Source organism: Pieris rapae, chromosome 13, assembly GCF_905147795.1.
Source record: "Pieris rapae chromosome 13, ilPieRapa1.1, whole genome shotgun sequence".
Lineage (NCBI taxonomy): Eukaryota > Metazoa > Arthropoda > Insecta > Lepidoptera > Pieridae > Pieris > Pieris rapae.
The window spans coordinates 2,811,654-2,834,910 of record NC_059521.1 but is presented as its reverse complement, the minus strand read 5'-3'; the positions used below and the strand labels follow the sequence as shown (position 1 = coordinate 2,834,910).

The 23,257-nt window shown below is 31.7% G+C and overlaps 3 protein-coding genes and 1 non-coding gene across 4 annotated transcripts; 2 read left to right on the top strand and 2 right to left on the bottom strand.

Annotated features, from left to right (window-relative positions):
* The first annotated feature begins 909 nt into the window (after positions 1-909).
* LOC111003746 lies at positions 910-16,771 on the top strand. The gene is made up of 9 exons (XM_022274411.2): positions 910-1,203; positions 10,227-10,257; positions 10,960-11,195; positions 12,906-13,042; positions 13,306-13,438; positions 13,505-13,650; positions 14,752-14,960; positions 15,213-15,445; positions 15,714-16,771. The coding sequence occupies exons 1-9, from the start codon at positions 1,162-1,164 to the stop codon at positions 15,861-15,863; spliced, it is 1,317 nt and encodes a 438-aa protein (XP_022130103.2). The 5' UTR covers positions 910-1,161; the 3' UTR covers positions 15,864-16,771.
* LOC123689677 lies at positions 13,859-13,965 on the bottom strand. Its single transcript, XR_006750589.1, has one exon. It is a non-coding gene; the product is annotated as a U6 spliceosomal RNA (small nuclear RNA).
* A 564-nt stretch (positions 16,772-17,335) lies between the features above and the next one.
* Positions 17,336-18,667, top strand: LOC111003738 (aprataxin). Its single transcript, XM_022274403.2, has 2 exons — positions 17,336-18,013; positions 18,109-18,667. The coding sequence occupies exons 1-2, from the start codon at positions 17,590-17,592 to the stop codon at positions 18,264-18,266; spliced, it is 582 nt and encodes a 193-aa protein (XP_022130095.1). The 5' UTR covers positions 17,336-17,589; the 3' UTR covers positions 18,267-18,667.
* A 381-nt stretch (positions 18,668-19,048) lies between these two features.
* Positions 19,049-21,665, bottom strand: LOC111003737 (lariat debranching enzyme). Its single transcript, XM_022274402.2, has 5 exons — positions 21,350-21,665; positions 21,099-21,265; positions 20,708-20,933; positions 20,289-20,618; positions 19,049-19,959 (listed from the first exon to the last, which is right to left on the bottom strand). The coding sequence occupies exons 1-5, from the start codon at positions 21,544-21,546 to the stop codon at positions 19,371-19,373; spliced, it is 1,509 nt and encodes a 502-aa protein (XP_022130094.1). The 5' UTR covers positions 21,547-21,665; the 3' UTR covers positions 19,049-19,370.
* Positions 21,666-23,257: the final 1,592 nt, after the last annotated feature.

Genomic DNA, 23,257 nt, shown 5'->3' with positions numbered 1-23,257 from the left:
TTACATTCAACTAAATTTAATTTGCGACAAATACCAATTCAATCCAAACAGCTGTTTTTATAGTGAACAACTTTATAACTTAAGAATAAATTGATGACCTTATAAAGGAATACATTGTACTATTAATTAGTATAAGAAACGGTAGTACGGAAGGCGTTGTGAGTAAAAAGGGCCCAGTCATCGTCACGAATCGCTTGCTGCCTACCAATCGCATCAAACCTTATAAGATCTTATGATAACTCCTGCATTTAGTTAAATAACCGTTTGAATAAATGCAAACTGAATTAAGATAACTAACGGAATTGTTTTATAAGGGGTATAAACTTTTCTTTTAAAAAAGGGCTTAATATGTCGACCGTAATTATATTCACACTACTGCGTTATAAACACGTTATTAGCAAATTTATTACGACTAATATTTCAATACATTTTTAAATTATAGGACAAACATGACACACACTGACGGAGGCTTTTTGGGTCACAGAGCCAGCGGCGTGTCTCTTAGGACAAACATAAATTTTGTGATTACGTATGTTTATGTAAAATAACCCAGTCATTATGTCTTTAGCACACTATGACCACAAAGTCCTGGCACAAAACAAATTCTATAACGTTTAACTGACAAACAAACGGTTAAAATATTTAGGTAAGTGAAACAAAAGTTTATCATTCATCTCTATTTGATTGACTTTCTACTATAATTACGGATCAAATCGATAGCCAGTGAGTTCAAACAGATTGCGTATTTAGCTTATCACCCGATCGAGTCAAGTAGAATTTGGACATGAATGTCACGGGAGCGTAGCGTTCCGCAACAAACGAACCTACTTCCCTCAAATCCTACGCCAATCAATAATGTAGATCATGAGATTGTCGAATAGCAAAGCGAATCAGTGGTCGTGTCGTGAGAACGGTAGGGTACAGGTGGTGATACCCCCCATCCATAACCGTTGGAGAGTGGCTCACTGTGCAGTGTGCAGTCCCGGCATCAGACGTCGCAGGCGCATAACGCTTCCAAAGCTTCGGAGAGCTTGCAATACGTGATAGTGCGTTTTGGTGATTGTTTTTTTAACTGCTTTAGTTGTTTTTCGTGGTAGCAGAGTAATCGGGGCAGATAGTAGTAACGGTTGGCTCCGCGCTCAAGTGTGGCAGACTGCAAGCATGACGAGTGCCGGAGGCTGCGCTCTCGTGCTTATCTTTTTGGTATGTACCTTTTTTTTTATTTTGCTGTGACTAGTTTTATTTATTAATATTTTTTTATTTTTTATTTTATCAGTGTTTGTAATTGCAATTTTTGAACATTAAGTTGCGGTTAGCATACGAGATTCTCATTTAGTGATTTTTCTGGTTTTACTATTTGAATTTGCAAGGATATTTTGAATTAAAGTTTGCAACTTAAGTATCTAGAAGCTTTATAAATTACATTAAATACTAAGTCTTATTATTACTGTCTCAGTAACTTAGTGATAGACGTATACATATAACTGATAGATCTGAGTTCAATTTTCGTCAAAACATACTTACGTTAACTTATAAAAATGACGATGCGTAGACACATAAATGTCACTGTCATCGTCAAATTTATAAGTCTGTGTTAATATGTGTCGTACAAATATTGTTATCTTAAAGAACTTAAATATAAATACTAATAATACTGCCGATTAGAACTAAAAAATAAATATAAATAATAAAACCGATAAGAACTAAAAAATAAATATTATTAATTAAGTAAAAAAAATACTGTAATAAGGCAATAAAGCCTAGAATTACAGTTTTCATAAAACCTTACATTTACTATTTTCATTACCTACTTACGAGGAATATCATTAATCTTACGCAAATGGAACATAAATGAGATTCGTTTAAGTTTAACCGCTAAGGGAAAGCTTAAATTAGCATACTTTATAGTGCAAATATTTCTCAGTTAAGCGCAAAAAATTCCAAAATAATCTGTGAATTCATCAAGTAAAAGTTAAATTCAAAATAAACTAAATTCCTTTCATAGCAACGGTACATTTTGACCATCCTGCATATCGTGCTTACTTACGTAATATAATTAACGAACCAAAGGAAAAACTACGGAACTTAATTTGGAACATGAATGAAAAATTATTTCGTTTAATCTAATTATTTTCTATGATTTTAGTCGTCCGGTGAACTCAATTTGCTTGTTTTTATAATATCGTGAACTGTAATTATTGACATTTTATATGTTCTGCACTTCTTTAATTCGATCATAAAAATTGTAAAAATAGCCGAATTTCTATACTTCAATACTAAGTTAACTTTTAAAAATAAAACATAAAATAAACAACAAAAGGTTTCATTAATAAAAAAAGAAAATTTTTGACACTAAGTACAAGTAAGCTTAAGCATTAAAATATACATTTATTAACGTTTTTGATATTGTTTATTACTACGGTAAATCTTTTAGTTATTCTTAAATTATTGAACAACTGTAAAATAGCATTGTGAACACGTGATTGAAAGCATTTAAGTTATTAGATTTCACGCTCCGTAAATTGCAACGAACGAAAAAATCTATGTACGAGCTTACTTGGAACGTTTTCTATGATAAAGTTATACTTTTATTAGAGTAATAAATATTGTGCTAATTTGTTTTTAATTTTATAAAACTCAGTGAATGTGTAACTGTTACCATAAAAGTATGTATGTATGGGGCAATCTCTTAACGAGATATTTAGGTTTCCGTGCTTCAAATCGAATTTTTGAGTAAAAGATGTCGCAATGTTTATTCCTTGAGCCTATTAAATCATTCTTGGTTGAGAGGTACACGTTAAACCACTTTGCTGTCATGACTCTCATTGTAAGCAGTTATTTAAAATTTAATTTTTCCTTGTATACATATGAAAGGTTAAATATTTGCAAAGTATTACCCCTTTTCAGTTTACTTGCAAAAAAGTTCTAGCTAGCACTAAAATTTTAATTAGAAGCCCTATTCATCTCTTCAACATACCATTAGTGTTCAAGCAACGATCACAGAGCGTAATACTCAAAAAAGGGTTTTTTACCAATTGTTTGGACCTTCCCGTATTTACTTTTGTTTAAGAGACTGTTTCATAAACAAAACACTTGCTTTAAATGTTTTGTTTCGTAAATTTTAGAAATGTAATATTAAAAGTATCTATAGCGATGAATCACACATAGGTGACTGACACACCATCGCACAACACAGCCGAATTAGGTATTACTTTGTTAAATGTAATTTTTTACGTAAATTTTGGAATCCTTTTGTATTAGGTATTCCATCTTTAGATATATCTATCGTACAATTGTTTTTATGTATAATTTATAAACAAAGTGGATATTTGTAATTGGTACTGTTTTTTTTATTGTAATCATAATTTGTATTCTGTTAAAATACTGTAAATCTTCCTAAAATGCAATAAATGAAGTACATAATATAAAAATATAGATTTCATTGTTGTGTATATTACTAACCATAATACAGTTATGAATAAAATTTTCTAATATATATAAATAACTACAAGCTCTCGCTGAAGCATGACTCTATGAGGTTCCGGTTTGAAGTTTTCTCATCAAATGAATTATGGATTTTTTGCTTTAAATGACCGAGCGTCATTGAACCGGTCTTAATCGATTTATTCGTACTAAAGAGCATTCAGATATTAGAAAAAGCGATCACTAATAATTGGTGTGAAATTCAGAACGTCGCCATAAAGATCAAGAAGATTATAGGTATCTAGCGCATCTTACAGACATAAGACATTGTCCTGTCTAATTGTAAAACTAAGCCAATCTCGCCAATCTCACTTGACCGCACTCAAAAATTTCAGCCGTTTAGAAGTCTAACTACATACGCACAGAAGATCTATATATATAAAGTATAGTATATCTAAAGTTAGGGAATAGGTATAAAAAATAGGTATTCTAAATGAACATCTGCTGTATGTTCGCGCCAAGTCTCTTTAACTAGTGCGCCTTGTATCGAGTTCAGAAACAAAGTATATTAGCTACTTTTTATCGTAATAGTTAATCTATTATGCAAAGAAACATTAATTTATAGCCTAATTAGAATAAATAATGTCCCTTATTACAGACTTTAGTGTGTGATTATGGTATTTTATGTTCAGCACTCTTCGTTCATCAAATAGCGTACATTTTCGTTTACGAAGTAACTGAAAGAACAACTGAATTTCTTGGATCAGACGCTCCCTATGGCGACTGTACCGGAAATTTCTTTTTACAATTATATAGCTAAATTGTGAGATAACACACTACTTTTTACATACAAGAATCGTTTTTCGTTTCAGTATATGTGTCAAAGTAGAAATGAGGAAGATCTTTAATCTGTAAATTAGATAATATAAATGTAAAATCCAGATAAAATTACAAAAGTAGAGATATAATGTACGCTAACAAATACTAGATTGATGAAGCATGCAATGACGAAATGCATCACTGTTACGGCTATGATTGCGTTTTAATTAATTTTTTATAAGGAGATTTACATTATTTTGTCTGACTTGAAGAGTTCGCTTTGTAACGTTAAGCCAGCTACACTTTATCTATTAGATGAGTTGATAGAGTGAAGTATCAGTTTTATTATGTCAAAACGTATTTTGCATTTGGCACTCACACTTTGCCTACATTTTATGTCCGGACTATGAAAATATTATCCTAGCAACCGTCTTATGCATGACTAGTGACCCGCCCCAGCTTCGCACGGGTGCAATGCTGATGAAAAGCAGGTTTTTATTATGTATTGTTATTTCCGTCGCTGGAAAGCTCCGATAATATACGCGTTCGATCGCTGCTAAATAAGCTGTAATGGGCTGTATAGATCTATATTAAATTAACAATGTATTCAAGGTATTTAATTGGTTAAGGATTAATGCTGTATTGGTTAAAATCGCTTCGAAAATTAGCCATTATTTGTCGTAAAAAGTAAATGACAAAAAAAAGCTATTGTGGGTTATCCATAAAAGATAGACATATACCATCACGGACTTTTCTGTAGAACTTTTCAATGTGTACAATACTTAGTACATTATTTTGATAAAACTCGTAGGGTTCAGCCTGCGTTTGCAATGTAAGCGGAAAAAATGTAATTATTTACGACACCACATTAGAAACCTCAAAAATAACAGTACTTCTCCACTATTTAATGGATGTTATTATAGATATAAACCTTCCTCTTGACTCTATCTATTTCAAAATACCGCATCAAAATCCGTTGCGTAATTTCAAAGATTTAAGCATACAAAGGGACATAGGGACAGAGAAAGCGACTTTGTTTTATACTATGTAGTGATTAAGACGTTCGTTTCCAGAAAGCCCATTTGACAATTGACAATTGTCGTCGTTTTTTAAATGACTCGTAGTCCGTTGTGATTGATCATTTTTTTATAACGTCATATAATAAAAATATTTTTACATTAATTTTATTGGGAAATTGTAAAAAATACACTTAGATGTTAAGTATACCATACATATCAAAAATCATTTCAAAACTAAAGAATGCAACGTAAATATAAACGAGAAGCAATAATGTAAAGCACAGCTTAATAATGGTTTTATTGTGGCGGCCTGTGGAATGCGTTAGCGCACGCGCCGTCAATACACTGGTGGTAATGACGCTGCGAAAAAACACAACTGTTCTTCAACTGCCCATCATATTTACATCGTCTTATTATTAACGGTAAAACCAATATATTCTAAGGTAAATTCCATAGGATTATAAAATTCATATTTTAATGGAATTTTCTAGTATAGTGTTCAAGGTTTTGTTGTAATGTTGAGTGTTTAGTTTTTGCTATTTAAAAAAATACAGAAATCTGAGGCTAAGACTAGGTTGGGGGTTGCAGCGCCATTGGTATTTTTTAAATTGTCATTTATATGTTCATAGAACAAGACTTACAGCCTGGGGTGCGTTTTTTTATTTTGTGTACATATTTTTAGATATTATATATTTTTCATAGATCCAAGTTGTTCTAAGATGAAGTTAGTATGCACTATAATAGGCATACGACTACAAGATATACTATATAGACTTAGATATACAAGACATACACTCGTTGTGCGAGGTTGCTTATCATGGCGAACCCGCGCACGAATTGTTTTAATAAATTTTTAAAGTAGGTATGCAATTATTTAATGGTTTGCCTTCAAGAATTCATCTCATTATTATATTTACTGCAAATGCCATTCAAAACACACATTCTGAGCGCATCTGAGCTTAAATTAAGTTCGTAAATAATAAAGTTCCTGAAAGTAAAGTGCACGAAGGAAAAAAATAATAATGGCAGTCCCAAATTCAGCTTAACGTATTTTATTGGGCATATTAACCTTAAACTATAGTAAACTAATTAATACATAAATTTTCACAGATTAAGCAAGTTTACGATGTTAATAAAAAACATAATTAAGCCGTAATCGTTGCAATTAAGTGACAACTGAGACTATAACTGGGAAAATGTTAAAGCAACGTGGGAATAACTGTATAAAAACTCGGAAGTGATACTGTCTTTAAGTAAATAATGACGACTTTGTTGGAAGAAAACTCACGACATCTACGACAAATTACAATTACACATTTTAATGGGACTTTTCTTCTACAAAATTAAAGCTTTCGTTCAAGCGTAACAAAAGAAACTAATATATTGTCTTTTATTAACATAACTTTTACACATTTAAAGACAGTTTTTTAATGAATTGAAGTTATGTATTATTGTAAAGTTATAATTATTTAAAACGTCGAATACATAACTTTAATCCGTTAAAAAAGAGTTTTCTTTAAAAAAAATTAAATCAGTGGTGATATAACTTAGGTCTGTATCTGTTTCATGATCATTTGTCAATCTAATCGACGAGTAGGTGATTAGCCTCCTAAGCCAAAGGCCTCTCGTCTAAGGCGAGCCGGTTACTTCACGATGTTAGCTATGGAATTCACTTCCCATCCCTATTCGCTAAGCTCCTTCTCTATCTTCCTTTTAATTTCTTCTGTACAAACATTACCTTTGCACATCGTATCCCTTATATATCGTTATCCGTTATAACTTTCGTACTAACTACTAACAGGCGTGAGACTGATCTTGGATTAGATTTTCGTGATTCATGTGCACTTATTACTCTTTGTTTTCACATACCTATCCAGTATCAGTGTAGTTTATTTTTGTTCCTGTTTAGTGCTTCTTAATAACTATATGTAATATGCATTTTTGCACTTCTTGCCTACCTCTGTAATTTAATTTTTTTTTTCTTTACTCACGCTCGCTTTCAAGCGGCAACCACTGCCTGGAAGAGATCGATTGAGAGCGATAAGGCCGCCAGCGGTCCTTATTTTTCATTTAATTATTTTCAGTTTTTATATTGTGACGAAGTTTTAATAAAAAAAATTATTATATATTTTCGTTTACGTATATGCTACACAGCCGGATCGAGCTTACGGCCTTAAAGATGAGAGTCGCACGTTGAAGGGGTTCCGTTAGGCCAACACTTCTCTAAGCGTAACAAATACTATAATAATATATAATAACAAATACTATATAATAATAAGATTCAGTAGATATATATACAGAATTCTGTATATATACCTACTTAATCTTAATTCGTTGAATCGGCTTACCGTTTCCATAAACTCTAGAGCGATTACGATAGAACAATACCGCTGTCTCAGCGATTAGTTGATCTCGATTGGTAACAAATCGATTTTTGATGATTACACTGTAACTGTATCGCACCGTACCGCGAACGTTCTTAAAAGGAAGTAGACTGTATCTGTGGAAAACTAAAATATTGACATTATATGGCTCATATTGCGTATAAATGAATGTTTTTAATACGACTAATGGGCAATAAATTGTTAATTATTACTATTGTTACCGGATTATAGGTGGTAAGATAATATTATCTTATATCTTTAAAAGGGCAATTCTTATATATATATATATACACACACAAACTATATATAATTGGAATCTCGGAATCGGCTCGAACGATTTTCATGAAATTAAGTATATGGGGGGTTTCGGCGGCGATAAATCGATCTAGCCAGGAATTTCTAGAAAATATTATTTTATTCATGTATTATCAACAAACAGAATTGCTCGTTCAAAGGTGTCAATTAAATAAAAACTTAAATATGAGTATAATTATCTTCATTCGATAGTTATATTTATATTTCATCATTTTATTAGTATTAGAAATTATATTTAAGTAATTCGTACTTAAATATAATTTGCAAAAAACACAATTTAAAAAAAAAAGCTCGGTCATCCAGGTACTAAATGCATAAGACCAGTATATCGATCTTAGTGTTAGATCCAGCAACAGCAGGTAACCCTTATTTGCGGCCAGCGCTAGGCGCCCATAAACGATAATTTATAGAAAAAAATTTGCTTCAATTTGATATATAATTAATAAATAAATTAAAAATAATTTCGTTAAAAATACTAGCGGCCAAATTTTTATAGGCAACTTGGTAGATTTCTCGAAGTAGATTAGACATTCTCTTAATTATAGACGTACATAAAAAATTCGTTTTTAGCAAAAAACCGATGAGCGCACTAATCCTGCAGTCGAATCTTAGAAGGTGTCCCGTACGTTAAATGTATTGGATTTCGAGGGATTTTGAGCATTTGAATCGTACAAGGGCACAAGCGGGGAGATTTTTCTCAATATATAAAAATTTTCTAATCTAATCTTTCTAGTGCTCTATTGCCCTTTCGATTAATTGCCTGGATATACGAATATTCGCTTTTATCCTGTAAGCCACATTTAAAAATATCTGCAAATACAATTTTACATCATTCAATAAAGTTCTCACAAAAACATATAAGGATGCCCGAATTAATTAGTTTTCCTATTTAATGAATTTTGCCCTGCAAAATTTCATCTGTAATCAATTTTCTAGCCTTGATTGTTGACCTCTTCACGCCTTATAAGCAGAGTAACACAGTTTTAGGAATAACCGTTTGCTCGTCTGAAAATTTGCATAACACTTAATCACAACTTAACACGAATCAGAGCTGAATTAAAAAAACACTAGTTTAAAATAGAACTTAATACAAACACAGAATGCTAAAATGAAGACTGTTTTTTTTAATTAAATTAAATTAATTTAATAATCAGAAGTCGCACGGAAAAAACCTGACTTTTGATATAGTTTGACTATACGAATTGGTATAGTCGCATATACTTTTTTTCACGGACGCGGGCGGCTGAAATTGGTTCTGCAACAGATTAGTGTTCCAGCATCGATAGGGACGTATTTACGCATTAATGAAACGAAAGCATACTTACATATTTACTTTTTAATGCTCTTTAGCTATAAGGCCGCCAGTTGTACTGTTTTGTAATGTTTGTCTTTATTTTCTCTAATTTCTTGGTACCTACTACACATCTAATAAAAATTCAACTAAAACATAATGATTTCCAATCCTTGCATTATTAATTACAATGGCAAAGTTTTAATTGTCGAACGGATCTGATTGCTAGGTATCATGCTAGGCGCTAGACCTATTTAGGCTTGGGTCTCAGATAGTATCTGTTTCATGATGATTTGTTAATCTAATAGGCAATCCTCATTTTTGGACTTTCCATTGGTGCATAGCCGGAGATCGAATCTACGACCTCAGAGATGAAAGTCGCACGCTGTAGCTACTAGGCTAACAATACTTATTATAAATGTATAATTAGTAAAGATATCAAAACCTATAATATCAGTTGTTCCTAAGTATGTATCTAATTTATTTAAGTCTAGAACTTTATTTTCGAGATTCTCGTTTACATTGTTTTATAAAGACATTTTAATAAATTATGGAGTTAGCCTGCATGAAATTATTCCCGTTATAATGGTTAATTTTTATTTACTGGCAATGATGGCAAGAGAAGCGTTTTGGCGAGAACCTAAAACCAAAGATAATAATTTGTATTGGTTCTATAGTCTGTAATAAATAATCTAAAATGTTTTAAAACCTTATCCACGGTTTTTACCACCTTGCCCATTAAATATAGACAATATTTTACACATGATAGCTTAGTGCGTGTTTGTTCATGGCCCAATTTTTATTACTTAATCTATTGGATATTTAACAAGCGTGAATTTAATGGTGTTTATTAATTAAACCATATACTACGTTAACGTTAGATAAAATCTTGGTAATGCTAATCAATTAAAGAGGTATTACGGTAAACAATGTGTTTCTTCATTTCCTTTAATATTTGAATGGGCTTTGTTTCAGATTGGGAGTGCATCTGGTCAGGACTATGATGGTAAGGTTAAGCATTAACTACATGTACTTACCGGCTTATTATCGCATATAGCTTACCCAGTATAACCCAGTACGGGTTCGAATTTCGGCTGAAAAATATTGTACCTGCAGAAAACATTGTTGTCTGTTCATTTCATTCTGTATTGAAAAAAAACAGGTGTTCAGCCTAATTCCTTGCAATTCGAAGCTGTAGGACGTTTTTAATTATAAAATCTAGACCAAAATCTATATAAATAGAAATGAAACGTAAAATATAAGCCCAAAAGTCAAAACTCGAAATAGGCAAGACCAATTTTAGTACTTTTTCCAGGCCAGTATTTATTTATTCCCTCACTCTAAAGAGGGTTTTAACGGCGATAAATATTGGAAATATACATATAAAAATTCAGTTTAATTTAGTACTTAAGGTAGAATAGCAAAATGTTCCACTGATAGTATGTCGCTACTATTAAGCTAGGCTAAGTAAAAAAATCATATTAACGAGAAACGATAGGAGCGAGTAAAAGAAATATACTATATCTATATATACGATATCTATATATACTATATCTATATATACGATATCTATATATACTATATCTAGATTGGTTTAGGATTTATAATTTATAGCAGTTCTTAATACAGATACAATTAGAAAACGTGGTTTTCTACTTTCGCGAACGTTCCTGGGAATATTAACCATAATTTAATCAATTATTTACAGTAACAGACATACAGTGTACATTCGCAAGTACCGGCTCAGGGATCCGTGACTCGGTCACAGCCTTACTTCGGAAGCCCGAGGGGTTTCGCGGAGCACCCCTATTCGCTGACGATAGAGCGACAGACCCCGTGGCTGACCCCATGTGCCAGATTCGTCCTGAACCGGAGGACCCCACAGGATTACTCTATAGATTACGGATCGCCGACTTTACAAAATGTGGAGTGCTAAAACGGAATGTAAGTACGGTACTTTTAAGTGATATTTTTATATCAAGAAACTCACAATTACTCCAATATTTGAATGTGAGGAAGACAAATAACAATATTGTATCGAAATACAGCAAGAAAAAGCATTAGTCAAAGTCAAACATCATTCATTCATGTAGGTAACACAATGTACACGTATGAATGTCAAAAAATAAAAATACATTGAATGCTTGTAATTTTAGATTTACTGCCAGTTCTCATTATCAAGGGCGTAGAACGGAAGAGAAGAACTGGCGTGCCATTGCCACAGGGACAAAACTTTTAAACTTTTTAGGTTAAGATATTGTAAAAACTATATATATATAGTATGTAGAAAAAAACATATACAAGATATAATGAAAGTGTCCTTAACTTGTTTCACAAAAACATCTTTGTAAGACAACGCTTTTTCTCTTTTAGAGGCCCTTTCATCTTTAACCACTTAAAAACAAAATTTACAGTATCGATTCAACCTTTAGCAACTTCCGAACATATTCACAGTACTTATTTTCATTCCTCGTAACACTAGTATCATTAGCCAACGACAAATCCTAGTGTACTTTCTCTTTTAACTAAACATATTTTTTAAGGGAAACGATTAGCTATTATTATTATTAATTTTATAGCATTTTTGTTGGGACTGTCAAGGTTATAGAAGTGAAAAGTAAGCAAAGCTCTCTAAAATAGTACAAAAACTTATTATTTGATTGTAGAAATCCTCGAAAATGCATTTTGTTTTCAAGCATAGACAACGTGGGTAATATATATGTATATACATAATTACTGTTGACGTTATCACCAAATAAGAAACACAAACACACGTTCTCACGTATTAACGGCCCCTAATTTTCAAGTACAAGCTTCTTGCAAGTAAATATTTGAGGCTGACCGAAGAAGATTCCCTTTCAAAACATTGTACACGTTTCGCAGACTGCACGCTTTAACGAGCCAAGTTTAGGCTACACCCCCCCATTGTCAAATGTCTCGTCTCATGTTGTGTCATAATGAGGAATGCCGTTAAAATAACAGTATACAGTGGCCTACAGATGGTGTATTATTAACGCAATGTAGACCGGTAACAGAATCGAGGTGAAAACAGTGCAACTAAACACTGTAATATGGCATAATCGTTTACCTTACCTCAGTTTGCTGACATAAATATTGACGGTCACCTTTGTGTGATTTAGCTAGTCCTGGGGGGAACAGTTCTGCTTATTTCATGGATAATTATTACATTATTATGTAGATAAACAAACTTATTTTAAATGAGTTCAAAGAGAGTGTACTAAACTTTCCAGTGATTGGTTTGAGAGAAAGTTATTAGGGAATTTGTATTATATTGAGGGGTCTTCAGTTTTAAAGAAGTAACCTACAAGTTCTCCTCTACAAGAGTGTTCTCGCTTAAATGAAGAGATTCTCAATTCCTGGAACATTATAGTGGCTAGTTAGGACATTATAGGTTTCGATAAGATTACGTCTTTCTTTCAGACGCTATCCACTCACCACTGATCGAAACCAGCCAGAATTCCGATTAACTTATATTACAATTGAGCTTTGTGGCACTACAAAGTCTTAGAGAGTAAAAAAGTCTTCTCCTGCCCGTTAGCCCCCTGTTCTATAAAAAAAAGTAATTAAGAGTATGCGAGGCAAAAAGTGCTCTATTCCAAGTTATGTATATTTTACTCCATTTTACTATTTCAGGGCTTCGTTCACGTCCGTGTATGGTTCCCTCAATTCCCCGGAGTAGTGATGCAGTCAGATCAAGAGCTGATCATCATGTGCAAGCCGCCAGAGCCAACTATCATAGAGAACAAAGCTGCAGGATTTGCCGGTAGTTTGTAAGTAGTGTACGATATGAATCGAACGCTCTTAAGAATCACCGAAATGAGTAAAATTTATGGGTTTATCACCACCTGTGTATATTAGATAGATAAACCGATAGATATTACGTTTTCAAAGACATTAAAAACACGTATTTATGTATATTTTATTAAATGAAACAAAGTGGGAAAAAATTACTAAAACTATAAATAGCCAGACTCGTATAAGTCTGAACTGTTGATCAAGAGTAAAACTTTAACATGTATTTTGTTTATTTTAGTCCACACGGTGCCCGCGTATCAGGGGTGGTTGAAGAGACTCCTGGCAGGCTGGAGTATGAAGTAGCGTTGTACAAAGAGGCACCACCTCTATCCCGACACTCCAATCACTCAGTAGACATGCCTGTCGACCAGGTAAACAACGATATACTTATATGGAAATTATTTTCTTAACTCGGCTTACAAATTACCTATTTCCAGGCAGTTCCGATTGGTACAAAGCTCCAACTACGCGCGCGCATTAATCCTGATTCGGCATGGAGGCACATAAAGCTATTAGAAGTAGCTGTGTCCCCAGACCCAGATAGACCTCACGCAGCCGGCGCTGTCTTATTGGTTAAGGATGGGTAAGGATTTTAATTATTAAACAATTAAATATAAGCATGAAAAATATATGTGAAAGAGCGAACTTAGAACGCATAGCAGTTAGTGAAAGTTTTAATATCTGTTGGTACCAGTTAATTAGCACAATTAGTTAAGAGCAATGTATATATATTCAGTAAAGTATACGATACTTTATTGTTAGTTAATGATATTTTAAAACTAAACTCTCAAAAAAATGTGGAACGCTTCACGATTTTGCGTGTCATCCTTGCGCAGGGGCCATGCTAATCTTCTCTGTATCGTTCCAATTTTAGTATATGTACTGCCGAAGCGAGTACAGTTGTATAGCAAGCTGTTTTATTCATATACTTAATACGTACAAAAATTTCGTTAGCGCGTTTTAGAAATGTGAATTGCCCTTGTTTTAAATATAGAATAATTCATTTTTTTATTTTACGTGGTATTTACACATACTAAAAATAATTAGAAAATTTAAGAATTTATTATTTAATTAGGTATTTTCCTATTTTTTTCGAATTTTAGTTTCTGACGTAATACAGCGCCATCTACAAAAAGGTGCTAGTACTATTACAACATTGTAACCGCCATTTTGCCAAACATACTTTTAATAGCGAACGACGATTGTATATAGATTTTTTAAGTTACTTGCTTATCAGAATTAATAAATATATATTATCTGATTTTTTATTAATAATTAATTAATATTGTATACAGTAGACCTGTTGTGTTTCTTTATTGGTTCTGACTGCTACTCACGCCATCTACTTGAGTAAGATCAAAATGGCTTATACATTTTTTCTGAATAAAATTGTCTAAATTCTATTTTCATTTTCTCGATGTTTATTTTATAACATAAATCGCTCTCGTCGAATTCGTTAGTTTTGCGAAACAAATTAAATATAATACTTTTTAATTTCAATATCATGGCTAAATTATTGAAGATATCCTTTTTGTAAAACATTTTTTTAGGAAGTAAATAAATATTTTGTATGAATATTTTTCCAATATATCTATAAACATAGAATGGGCCATGAGCCTACTCGTGAAAAAATATTTTGGGCAGGAAATGAGAACCAATATCCGACGACCTTTGAAATCCTTAGATGTCGCAACCGAGACTTCGCGTCAATCATCCCCCACCAGCCAGCGCGTTACCGAGAGCGGCATAACGAGGTCTTTTTGGATTTCGAAGCTTTTCTCCTAGCGTCAATGAAAGAACGGTCTACTCTATGGATACACTCCCAGATTAAGGCTTGCATGGAACCAGCTGACTGTCAACCGGACTACTGTCTGGATTTGTACGAAACTTCAGGTAAGAGCCTATTACCTATTACCTACCAACCTATTTTTTATTACTTACGACGTTCACGATGCTTAACAATACACCAAAATTCAACGAAATGTATGTCTTGCTTTGACGAATTTAAACGATGAGTAATTTAAAACTCAGGCAATTTAATTTAGAACTAGGATATAAATTTATTCTAACTACTTTATACGAAAAAAACTGCAAAATAATTTTTTATTAGTAAAACAACTTATTAGTCATTATAATTTTTCTTAGGTCATGGTCGTCGCAAAAGATCGCTAGCGGGTGCAGTGGAACACAATATAACCAGCGCCTCACTGGTCGCTGACAATGGAAGTACACCGTTCACTCGCTTCAAAGAGAATCTTGAATATTCAGTAATTATGCCGGGAGAACTCTTCCATAGAACACCGATAGAGGCAACCTGTGCGACATCTATGATGATATCTGTGGCACTAGGCACTCTGCTGTTTATGTCCGCATTGCTGGTAAGACTTTTTATTATGTATAACTATTTGGAGTTGAAAATTACATTACATTACAATATAAAATCACTTTAAATTGCTCTCATCTACGCAAATAATTTTATACATTACCACCCGTTACTAATACCAAAAAACGGTGCCTTATTTTTATAGTATTTTATAGACTTTTTTTCATAGACAATTTTGATGCTTTTTTGTAATTTCAATGTAATTGTTAATTAAACTGTAACATGTTCATAAAATTCTATAAATTAAGAGTAATTCCTTACAGATGTGCTACCTCGCAACAAAATTAAATTCAACAATGATGAAAAACAGCAGCCTACCGACTAGAGGAAAAGGCTTCGAGCAGATTTTACGAGAATTGGCTCACCATTCGATCCCCGACACGGGATATACGGGACGGCCTACTGTGCAATGATAAAATAAAATGAGTGTACCTATACCTCGTGATACGTGCTACAGAATGTTACTTTATAAGGATCAAATCCAAATACGTAGCATAGAGATAGAAATAGTTTTAAGAAATGCGGCCTAATCCATTATTTCATTCTTCTCACTTAAAGTATTAAAAACAAAATGAACCTCAGCCCGTTTTAACTAAAGACATTAATATGTTGACAAAGACAAGTAAAGTAAATTGTCTTCGTTGTAATGAAGACACTGAGGCTTTAGTTAAATGGTGAACTAACTAGTTTTAAATTTTGATTTATTTGCATACACGCGATTTATATATGAGATATATTTATATGTATTAATACATACTTTGTCAAACGCGTTCAAAAAACTATTATTATTGCCCAAAAACAAGTTTAAATATAGCCCATCAGTATTACTTATTCATAAAATTTTATAAAAAAAATTATAACATACTGTTACCTATAAATATAAATAAATATAACAAACCGCGTGGCTGGAATCTATATAAAACCTTTACGATTTGAGACTATTAATAATTTAATAGAAGTTTGAAATTTAGATGTATTAATATCTACACAACTTGTAATTTTGTAGAAGAAATACAGTAAAATTTCCAAACAATAAGCTTGGAACATTTAAATTAAGTTAATAAGTAATTTCTTAAGATTGGTAGTATAAAAAGTTACTTTATTTTGATTAAGTATTTATTTAAATAAGTTTATCTTATTCTTATGACTGAAAAATCAGAAGCGACCATATGGTTCAAATAATTTTTTTCAGTCATGACAATGTTTTACGTTTTTGGAACGTTTATAGATTTAGCTGTAGCCTGTAAGTAGGCAATGGCGCCACATAGTTTATTATCAAATATTTGTATTTTGATTTTAAATACTAATAAAACTCTAAAAATTATAATAAATTATTATAAAAACATTAACAGTTTTTTTTTAATTCCGACATTTTGTTATTCTTATAATATACTACTGTGCATAAGAACTAAATAAAATAAAATTGGATGACTACTCTATGCAGTTTAATTGAAAAACCAAATTTAACGCACCGTTGATCTTAAAATCTTCCTATTCTTAAATGTCTCCAGAGAAACTGGTTAATAGAGTAATAATAACAACTAACAAAAACAACAACTAGGTCAACTTAAGGTAAAATTCAGAAACGACTCTGACTCTAATGGGTCAAAACTGTAATGTATACGAAAACCGGAGTCATAGCTATAAAAAGTCTCATTAAATTTCTCATAATGCCAGAAAAGACTTGTATGCGTAACGCCCTTAAATCAAGAATGAATAACATACGTGAGTGATAAACCTCGGTTCTAATTAATATCTTTCTAGTACCATAAACCATTGTGGTAAAGATTTACGAATTGACAGTGACATTAAAAATATCAGTTCTCATTTGACAGAAAACTGAATAGTGACAAAAATCAAAACCGTCATCTAAATTCTAAATGTCAATTGGCGGGTGATGTGAATTTGTGATAGATAAAAGAGAGCGTATTGTTTTTTTCTTGTTTTGATAATAAGAAAATTTAAATAAAGTAATGAGAACACAACACTCATTATTATTAATGAGAATCGATCTGCGTTTCTCCTTTCACACTTACTACAAATAAACTTGAATACCCAAATCACAAAAGGACCTTTTATTGATTTAATCCTCGGACTTAACCGAGAATAGTGTTTGAGAATAATAACTGAAATCTAAAAATGAGCAAGTGTAGTAAAAACGTGTCAGATTACGTTACATCGAAGCCGAAGCAACTCTGGTCTTTAGGATTAGTAGAATCGATGAAAGACCCCAAGTCAATTTATAAAGAAAACGAACGCATCGTTGTTATAAGAGATAAGTATCCCAAAGCTAAAATCCATTACCTGGTTCTGCCTCGCGAAGATATAAGTAGTATTTACAAGCTAAGTAAAGAACACATTCCTCTAATTGAAGAATTTGGTCAAATTTTTAAAGAAATTCAAAAGGAGCATGCAGATTTTTTCCTCCATTGTGGATTTCATGCAGTTCCTAGTATGCAACGAATGCACATGCACATAATCAGTAATGATATGATCTCAACATGCTTGAAGACAAGAATACATTGGAATAGTTTCACAACTAAATTCTTTCTACCATACAAAGGTTAGTAATTAATCATAAAATTTGATGAACAATTAGAAACTTTAAATATCTATTCTATATTAGAATTAGGTTGTATAATAAAATACATTTTTCAGATGTTCTTAATAAATTAAAGGAGGATGGATCAATAGACAAAATGTCTCCAGAAACTCACAAGAGTTTTATGTCAATACCATTGAAATGCAATCAGTGTGATTTTGAACCAAAAACAATGCCACAATTAAGGCAACATTTATTAACTCATGTTCAATAATGAGTGTACAACTATTTCAAGAAAAAAGTTTTTTGTATAAACATTTAAGAACTAGTTATTACTGTTAGATCTTGTGATTGTAATATAATTAAGACTTTTCTCATATAATATTATCTCTAATAAATACTTTCACATTAAGAGAGTGCAATATAGATTCTGGAAATGTACCAACAATAAATTAATGTGAAGCTTTTGAAAAGTTATAGAATAAGTGTAAGTAGCAAAATCTTACCTTAAAAGTATTGTGTGGTATTTCTATTTAAATATTCATAAAAAAAACAGCAAATAAAATTGATGTGGCCTACATGTTTTAACCTATGTAACACCTTTTCTATCCATGAACAGTTATAAATGTTTTGACAACTATGAGTATTATGGAATAATAAATGTGAAATAAAATAGTTGTTGCTGTTGTACTATATTTATTATCATTACAGTATTAAATTCCACTACTTATAGTAATAAAAAATTGCACTAATTTCTTAGATCAATGTTAAAAAATTAAAATATGATTTTTCTGTACTGTAAGTACACATTACATAAACATGCAAGCAATTTTTTAAATTTAAAATGATCTTATACATATAAAAAATTACATAATATTTCAATATGCTAGTCTAAGTATAAAAATTATCATTTAAATTATTATACAGTTACTAATTGCTTTCTTTTCTATTGTCCCATTTTAAAAACAGTAATCCTTAAATATTAAAATGATCCATTAATAAAATATACTTTATACATTTACATCATTTAAAATTCATAATATTATGACATGCTAAAAATATTTTTTCTTATTATTTTAATTAAAAATTTTTATTGTTAAAATTAATTTTTTTTGTTGTTTCTCAAATTTTTACATCAAAGAATTTTATCTAATGCATTATGTAGGTACTGTAAATAATAATTTATTTAAACATTTAGAAACATACTATTCATAAACAAACTCATTAATTATTCTTTACAAAATGGCATTTTAATTCATATTTTGATAGTGAAATGGAGTATGTATGTGTCTACTGAATTAATGCATGTTTTATTTTTAACAGTGCATTTGCAATTTATTATACTATAAGTATCTCAGACCATTCAGTTATATATATACTATAAGGGGTTAGTCCGACATGCAAGTTTACATGATTTTGGACTATCTGACTCTACCTGTGAACCTGATGTATTGCTGCCGGTTTCAACATCCTCAGGTGTATACATAGCCAAATTACGTCTCTTGAAAACCTTTTTATTTGTCTGTGGTGGAGTTTCACATTCTGAAGTTACATTTTCACTCTCAGATAGAAAACTATTTCTACTAAAGTTCAAAGCAGAAACCGTTTCCGATAAATCTTCACTTTCACATGGTGTAACTGGTGCTGGTAATGTCATGGGTGAACATTTAATTGGGGTTTTTTGTATTTCTTCATTACCGTCAATACTTTCTGAATGTTCAATAATGACAGGTTGCTTCATTGTTCTGCCTGATCTTGCTAAAACTACTTGCAGTGGATCATCAATACAGAGTTTATCACATAGTGTGACAGTTTGTGGGTTAAGAATTGCTTCATATGGTGCACGCTTGGGAGTGTTAGGCCTATATGTAGGGGCTGTTTGAACAAATGAATCATTGGAAATTGTTAAACAGCCCATAAGTTTTAGGACCATATCCTTTTCTTCTTGTGTTGGTGTAAAGTCATACCTTAAAGCAGAAAAAATAAAATTTGCTAGTTGGAAATGTGTATAAATAAAGAAGGCTCAAAGAAGCACTCAACAATTTTGTGTCATGTTATGGTTGATGACAAATTTTCTAAACCCAGGACAAATAGTTTATCCATATTGATAATTAAAGAAAAAGTAATATATAATCTATAATTTATTTGTAATTTTTTGTGCTTCTATACAGTATACATATTGCATATCAAAAATTTGCTCATTGTATCTATTTTAGAAATATTTGTGATACTTAAATATATTGGTAGATTTATCTTACTACTAAAATCTAGTTTCAACTAATAAATATAATATTACCTTTCATTACAACCAGGCCCTGGTAGATGACAATCAATATTTTTTACAGATAATAGGTGATTGGTATTTTTTAAAACAGCCAACCACTCTAGATCATGTTTTAACTGTTTGTCACCATCAAACTCAGCTGGCAATTCCAAGATTTGCAAATGTCTCCTTTTTGGCAAACATTTGTCAAGGGCCAAGAATTTAGTTTCACTGCTGTCATCATGCTTCACTAAGGCAGCAAATTGACAGTGCAGATGTGCTGCAAACCAGTAATCTGGTTTCACCTGATGTAGCAACTGTTCTGCTGGAGGGCTGCCTAGTTTATTAGATTCTATATCTTCTCTGAAATTTGTTGATATTGGGAAATCATGAGCTAATGAATAATTATTTAAAAATACATACTTCTTAAGGAAACTATACTACAATCTCACCTGAAAAATGGTTTTCTTCTTAACAAGTTATTCTTGTCCCCATAATTAGTTATTCCTCTTGGCCAGTCATGTGACAACATAACATGAACTTTTTCTTTCAACTGACTTAGTCTAAATACATCCAAAGATCTTACATGGTAAACTGAGCGTAATGAGTTGGGTGTATATGGGGGGCTTTCCCAGAGTCCTTGCAAATAATCATGATTCTTGAATATACCTGATAAACCTGTAAGAATGTTTAATAATGCATGACTGGTAACATACAGACCAGAAATAGATTATTACCTGAATCTATTTCTGGTCTATAGGTGGTAAGTAAGGCAGTTTAATATGAAGTCTTTATGTGTAACTTTTTAATTATCTCTACAGCACAAGCCTCATGTATTGTTACCTCCAAGTCTTAAGTTGCCAAATTGAACAACTCCAGCTCGTCCTAAATAGTAAATATTGGGAGCTACCCATCCTCCAAATGGCAGTTCCTGTAAATAATTAGACGCTTCATGGTTTCCACCTATAAAAATTGTTAATATGGGAGCAACCTTTTCTCCGCTGTAATATCTGAAACAAACGTTTAGTCAATAACATGTTGGTGAAATGTTACATAGAAACTACTATTTTTAACCTATACTCTATTGTACATACTTGTAAAAAGTACAAATATTGTGGTACTTTTCAGGCACTGCCATTGCTCGTAAATCATCATTATTGCGTACTGATTGAAAATCGCCACAACAAATTAGTAAATCTATTTTTATTCCTTCTCTTTCTTGTAATGTCTCAACACATTCGTATATTTTTTCCAACTCTCCGTGAGCACAACCCTCGACCGCGATTTTCATTGTATATTCTATTTATAGTATTATCTGCTATATTTACACCATTAAACGATAAAAAAGTAAAAAAAAAATATCTAGTTTTTATTGTTGTAATTTGTAAACAAATTTCACAGATAAAGTTGAACACATCATAATATTATTATCTACACTCTACAGGGACCACATTAACACATTTAAATTTTGATGCCTGGTCTATACCATAGTCCATCTACGCCTTATGTATATGTATATAAAATACCATTATTTGCATCCTTTCTGGCAGGTACAGAGCATAAATCAAGGGAAGGTAAAGTAATTTATTTATTCAATATTATTTTGGATCAACAGTCTAGGCGTTCTCAAAATCAAAATGATACGAAAAATCACAGAACAGTGAACACTGTAGTGTTTCTTGGTGGTAAATATTAAATTCGCAAGTTTATTGCTTTTAAATAGATACCTTTAAGTTGAGTGTGTCAGTAATGTAAATACACGTCTTGTTAATATTAATTATTATATTAGTGTAGTGTTTTCACAATCCTTGATAGCTATATAATGTTCTTCTGCACTCTAAATTTCTATGGTGACATCTATATGTGCGATAGTCTGTGGTCCAGTTTATTCTTTGTGGCACAGGTCTCTGCTCTGGCGGGAAAAAACTGTAAATAGATATAGAAGTCTAGGAATAAATGAAGAATATCTCGAATGATAAAAACTGGCGGCTTTTATTCTATTTCGATAATTCCAATATCAATTTGAATCCATGTTTATGTTAGTGTCATAATAGTTTTGAATTAAAATCATACGGACTAATTAAACGCCATTTATTTATATAATAGGTATCAACGCTTGGAGCTTCTTGCTGTGACTTTTTGAAAACGTCGAGTTATGTAAATAATTTATTAAATTAGCTTCTATATGAGTCAGCAAAGAATATTTGAAATAATCTGATATGACGAGTTAATTTAAAACGTTCTAAGTATGACGAAGGCAGTTATGGTACTCGCGTCTACCTTGACAGATCAATTAGCGTTTTCTTGCGTGAATTGGGCACAAAATTAGAACGTTCTAATTGACCAAATTGAAGTTTTAATAAAAAGCTGGTAATTTGTGAGTATTCTCTAACAAACTATGTTCGTGCTACGCCAGCAATTTATTTTATTATAACGTACCTAATTATAACAATCGATAAGGAGGTTTAATACATGTATTATTTTAAGAGCTTTAACTTTTTGCTCAAAATACTTAATATATTTAAATTTGGATCTTGAAATAAGTTAGCTGTGTATCGTTTCACTGAACTAAGTTTCGTTTTTGAAGGGCATTTAATTTAAAAACATTAATTTAATATCAAACTTGTGATTAGGATAACTAATGCCATCTTTCTGCCATCAATGCCTCTGCAAACAAAAAATTACTTTAATGTTTGTTTCTAAGTTTCAAAAATAAGTACGTTACGTTATGAGTCTATGCCTTTTTTTATTATTTTAAATAAAATGAATATTATAGCCGTATCAAAAATACCTTATAAAAGCATTTAGTTTTCATAAGAAGAAGAAGGAGAAGGAAGCCTGGGCTATTGTAGGTGTAACTAGAAGTATTTCCCTTGTGAGTGATAAAAGAACAACACGCTTAAACCGATAATTATATTAATATGTCCAGACTCAATTATTATTCAACACAAAGTGGGATGTCGAAGCCAAGGGGACATGCAGTCAAAGATAAATTTTGTGTA

What these genes read in the sequence shown, in the direction of transcription:
- LOC111003737 (XM_022274402.2), bottom strand. Translation starts at nt 21,546, where the DNA reads ATGAAAATCGCGGTCGAGGGTTGTGCTCACGGAGAGTTGGAAAAAATA. An exon ending in AGAAGAAAACCATTTTTCAG is followed by an intron (nt 20,619 to 20,707) that starts GTGAGATTGTAG and finishes AACAAATTTCAG; the next exon opens with AGAAGATATAGAATCTAATA. An exon ending in GGGCCTGGTTGTAATGAAAG is followed by an intron (nt 19,960 to 20,288) that starts GTAATATTATAT and finishes TTCTGCTTTAAG; the next exon opens with GTATGACTTTACACCAACAC.
- LOC111003746 (XM_022274411.2), top strand. Translation starts at nt 1,162, where the DNA reads ATGACGAGTGCCGGAGGCTGCGCTCTCGTGCTTATCTTTTTG. An exon ending in ATCTGGTCAGGACTATGATG is followed by an intron (nt 10,258 to 10,959) that starts GTAAGGTTAAGC and finishes AATTATTTACAG; the next exon opens with TAACAGACATACAGTGTACA. An exon ending in GCAGGATTTGCCGGTAGTTT is followed by an intron (nt 13,043 to 13,305) that starts GTAAGTAGTGTA and finishes TGTTTATTTTAG; the next exon opens with TCCACACGGTGCCCGCGTAT.
- LOC111003738 (XM_022274403.2), top strand. Translation starts at nt 17,590, where the DNA reads ATGAGCAAGTGTAGTAAAAACGTGTCAGATTACGTTACATCGAAGCCG. An exon ending in ATTCTTTCTACCATACAAAG is followed by an intron (nt 18,014 to 18,108) that starts GTTAGTAATTAA and finishes TACATTTTTCAG; the next exon opens with ATGTTCTTAATAAATTAAAG.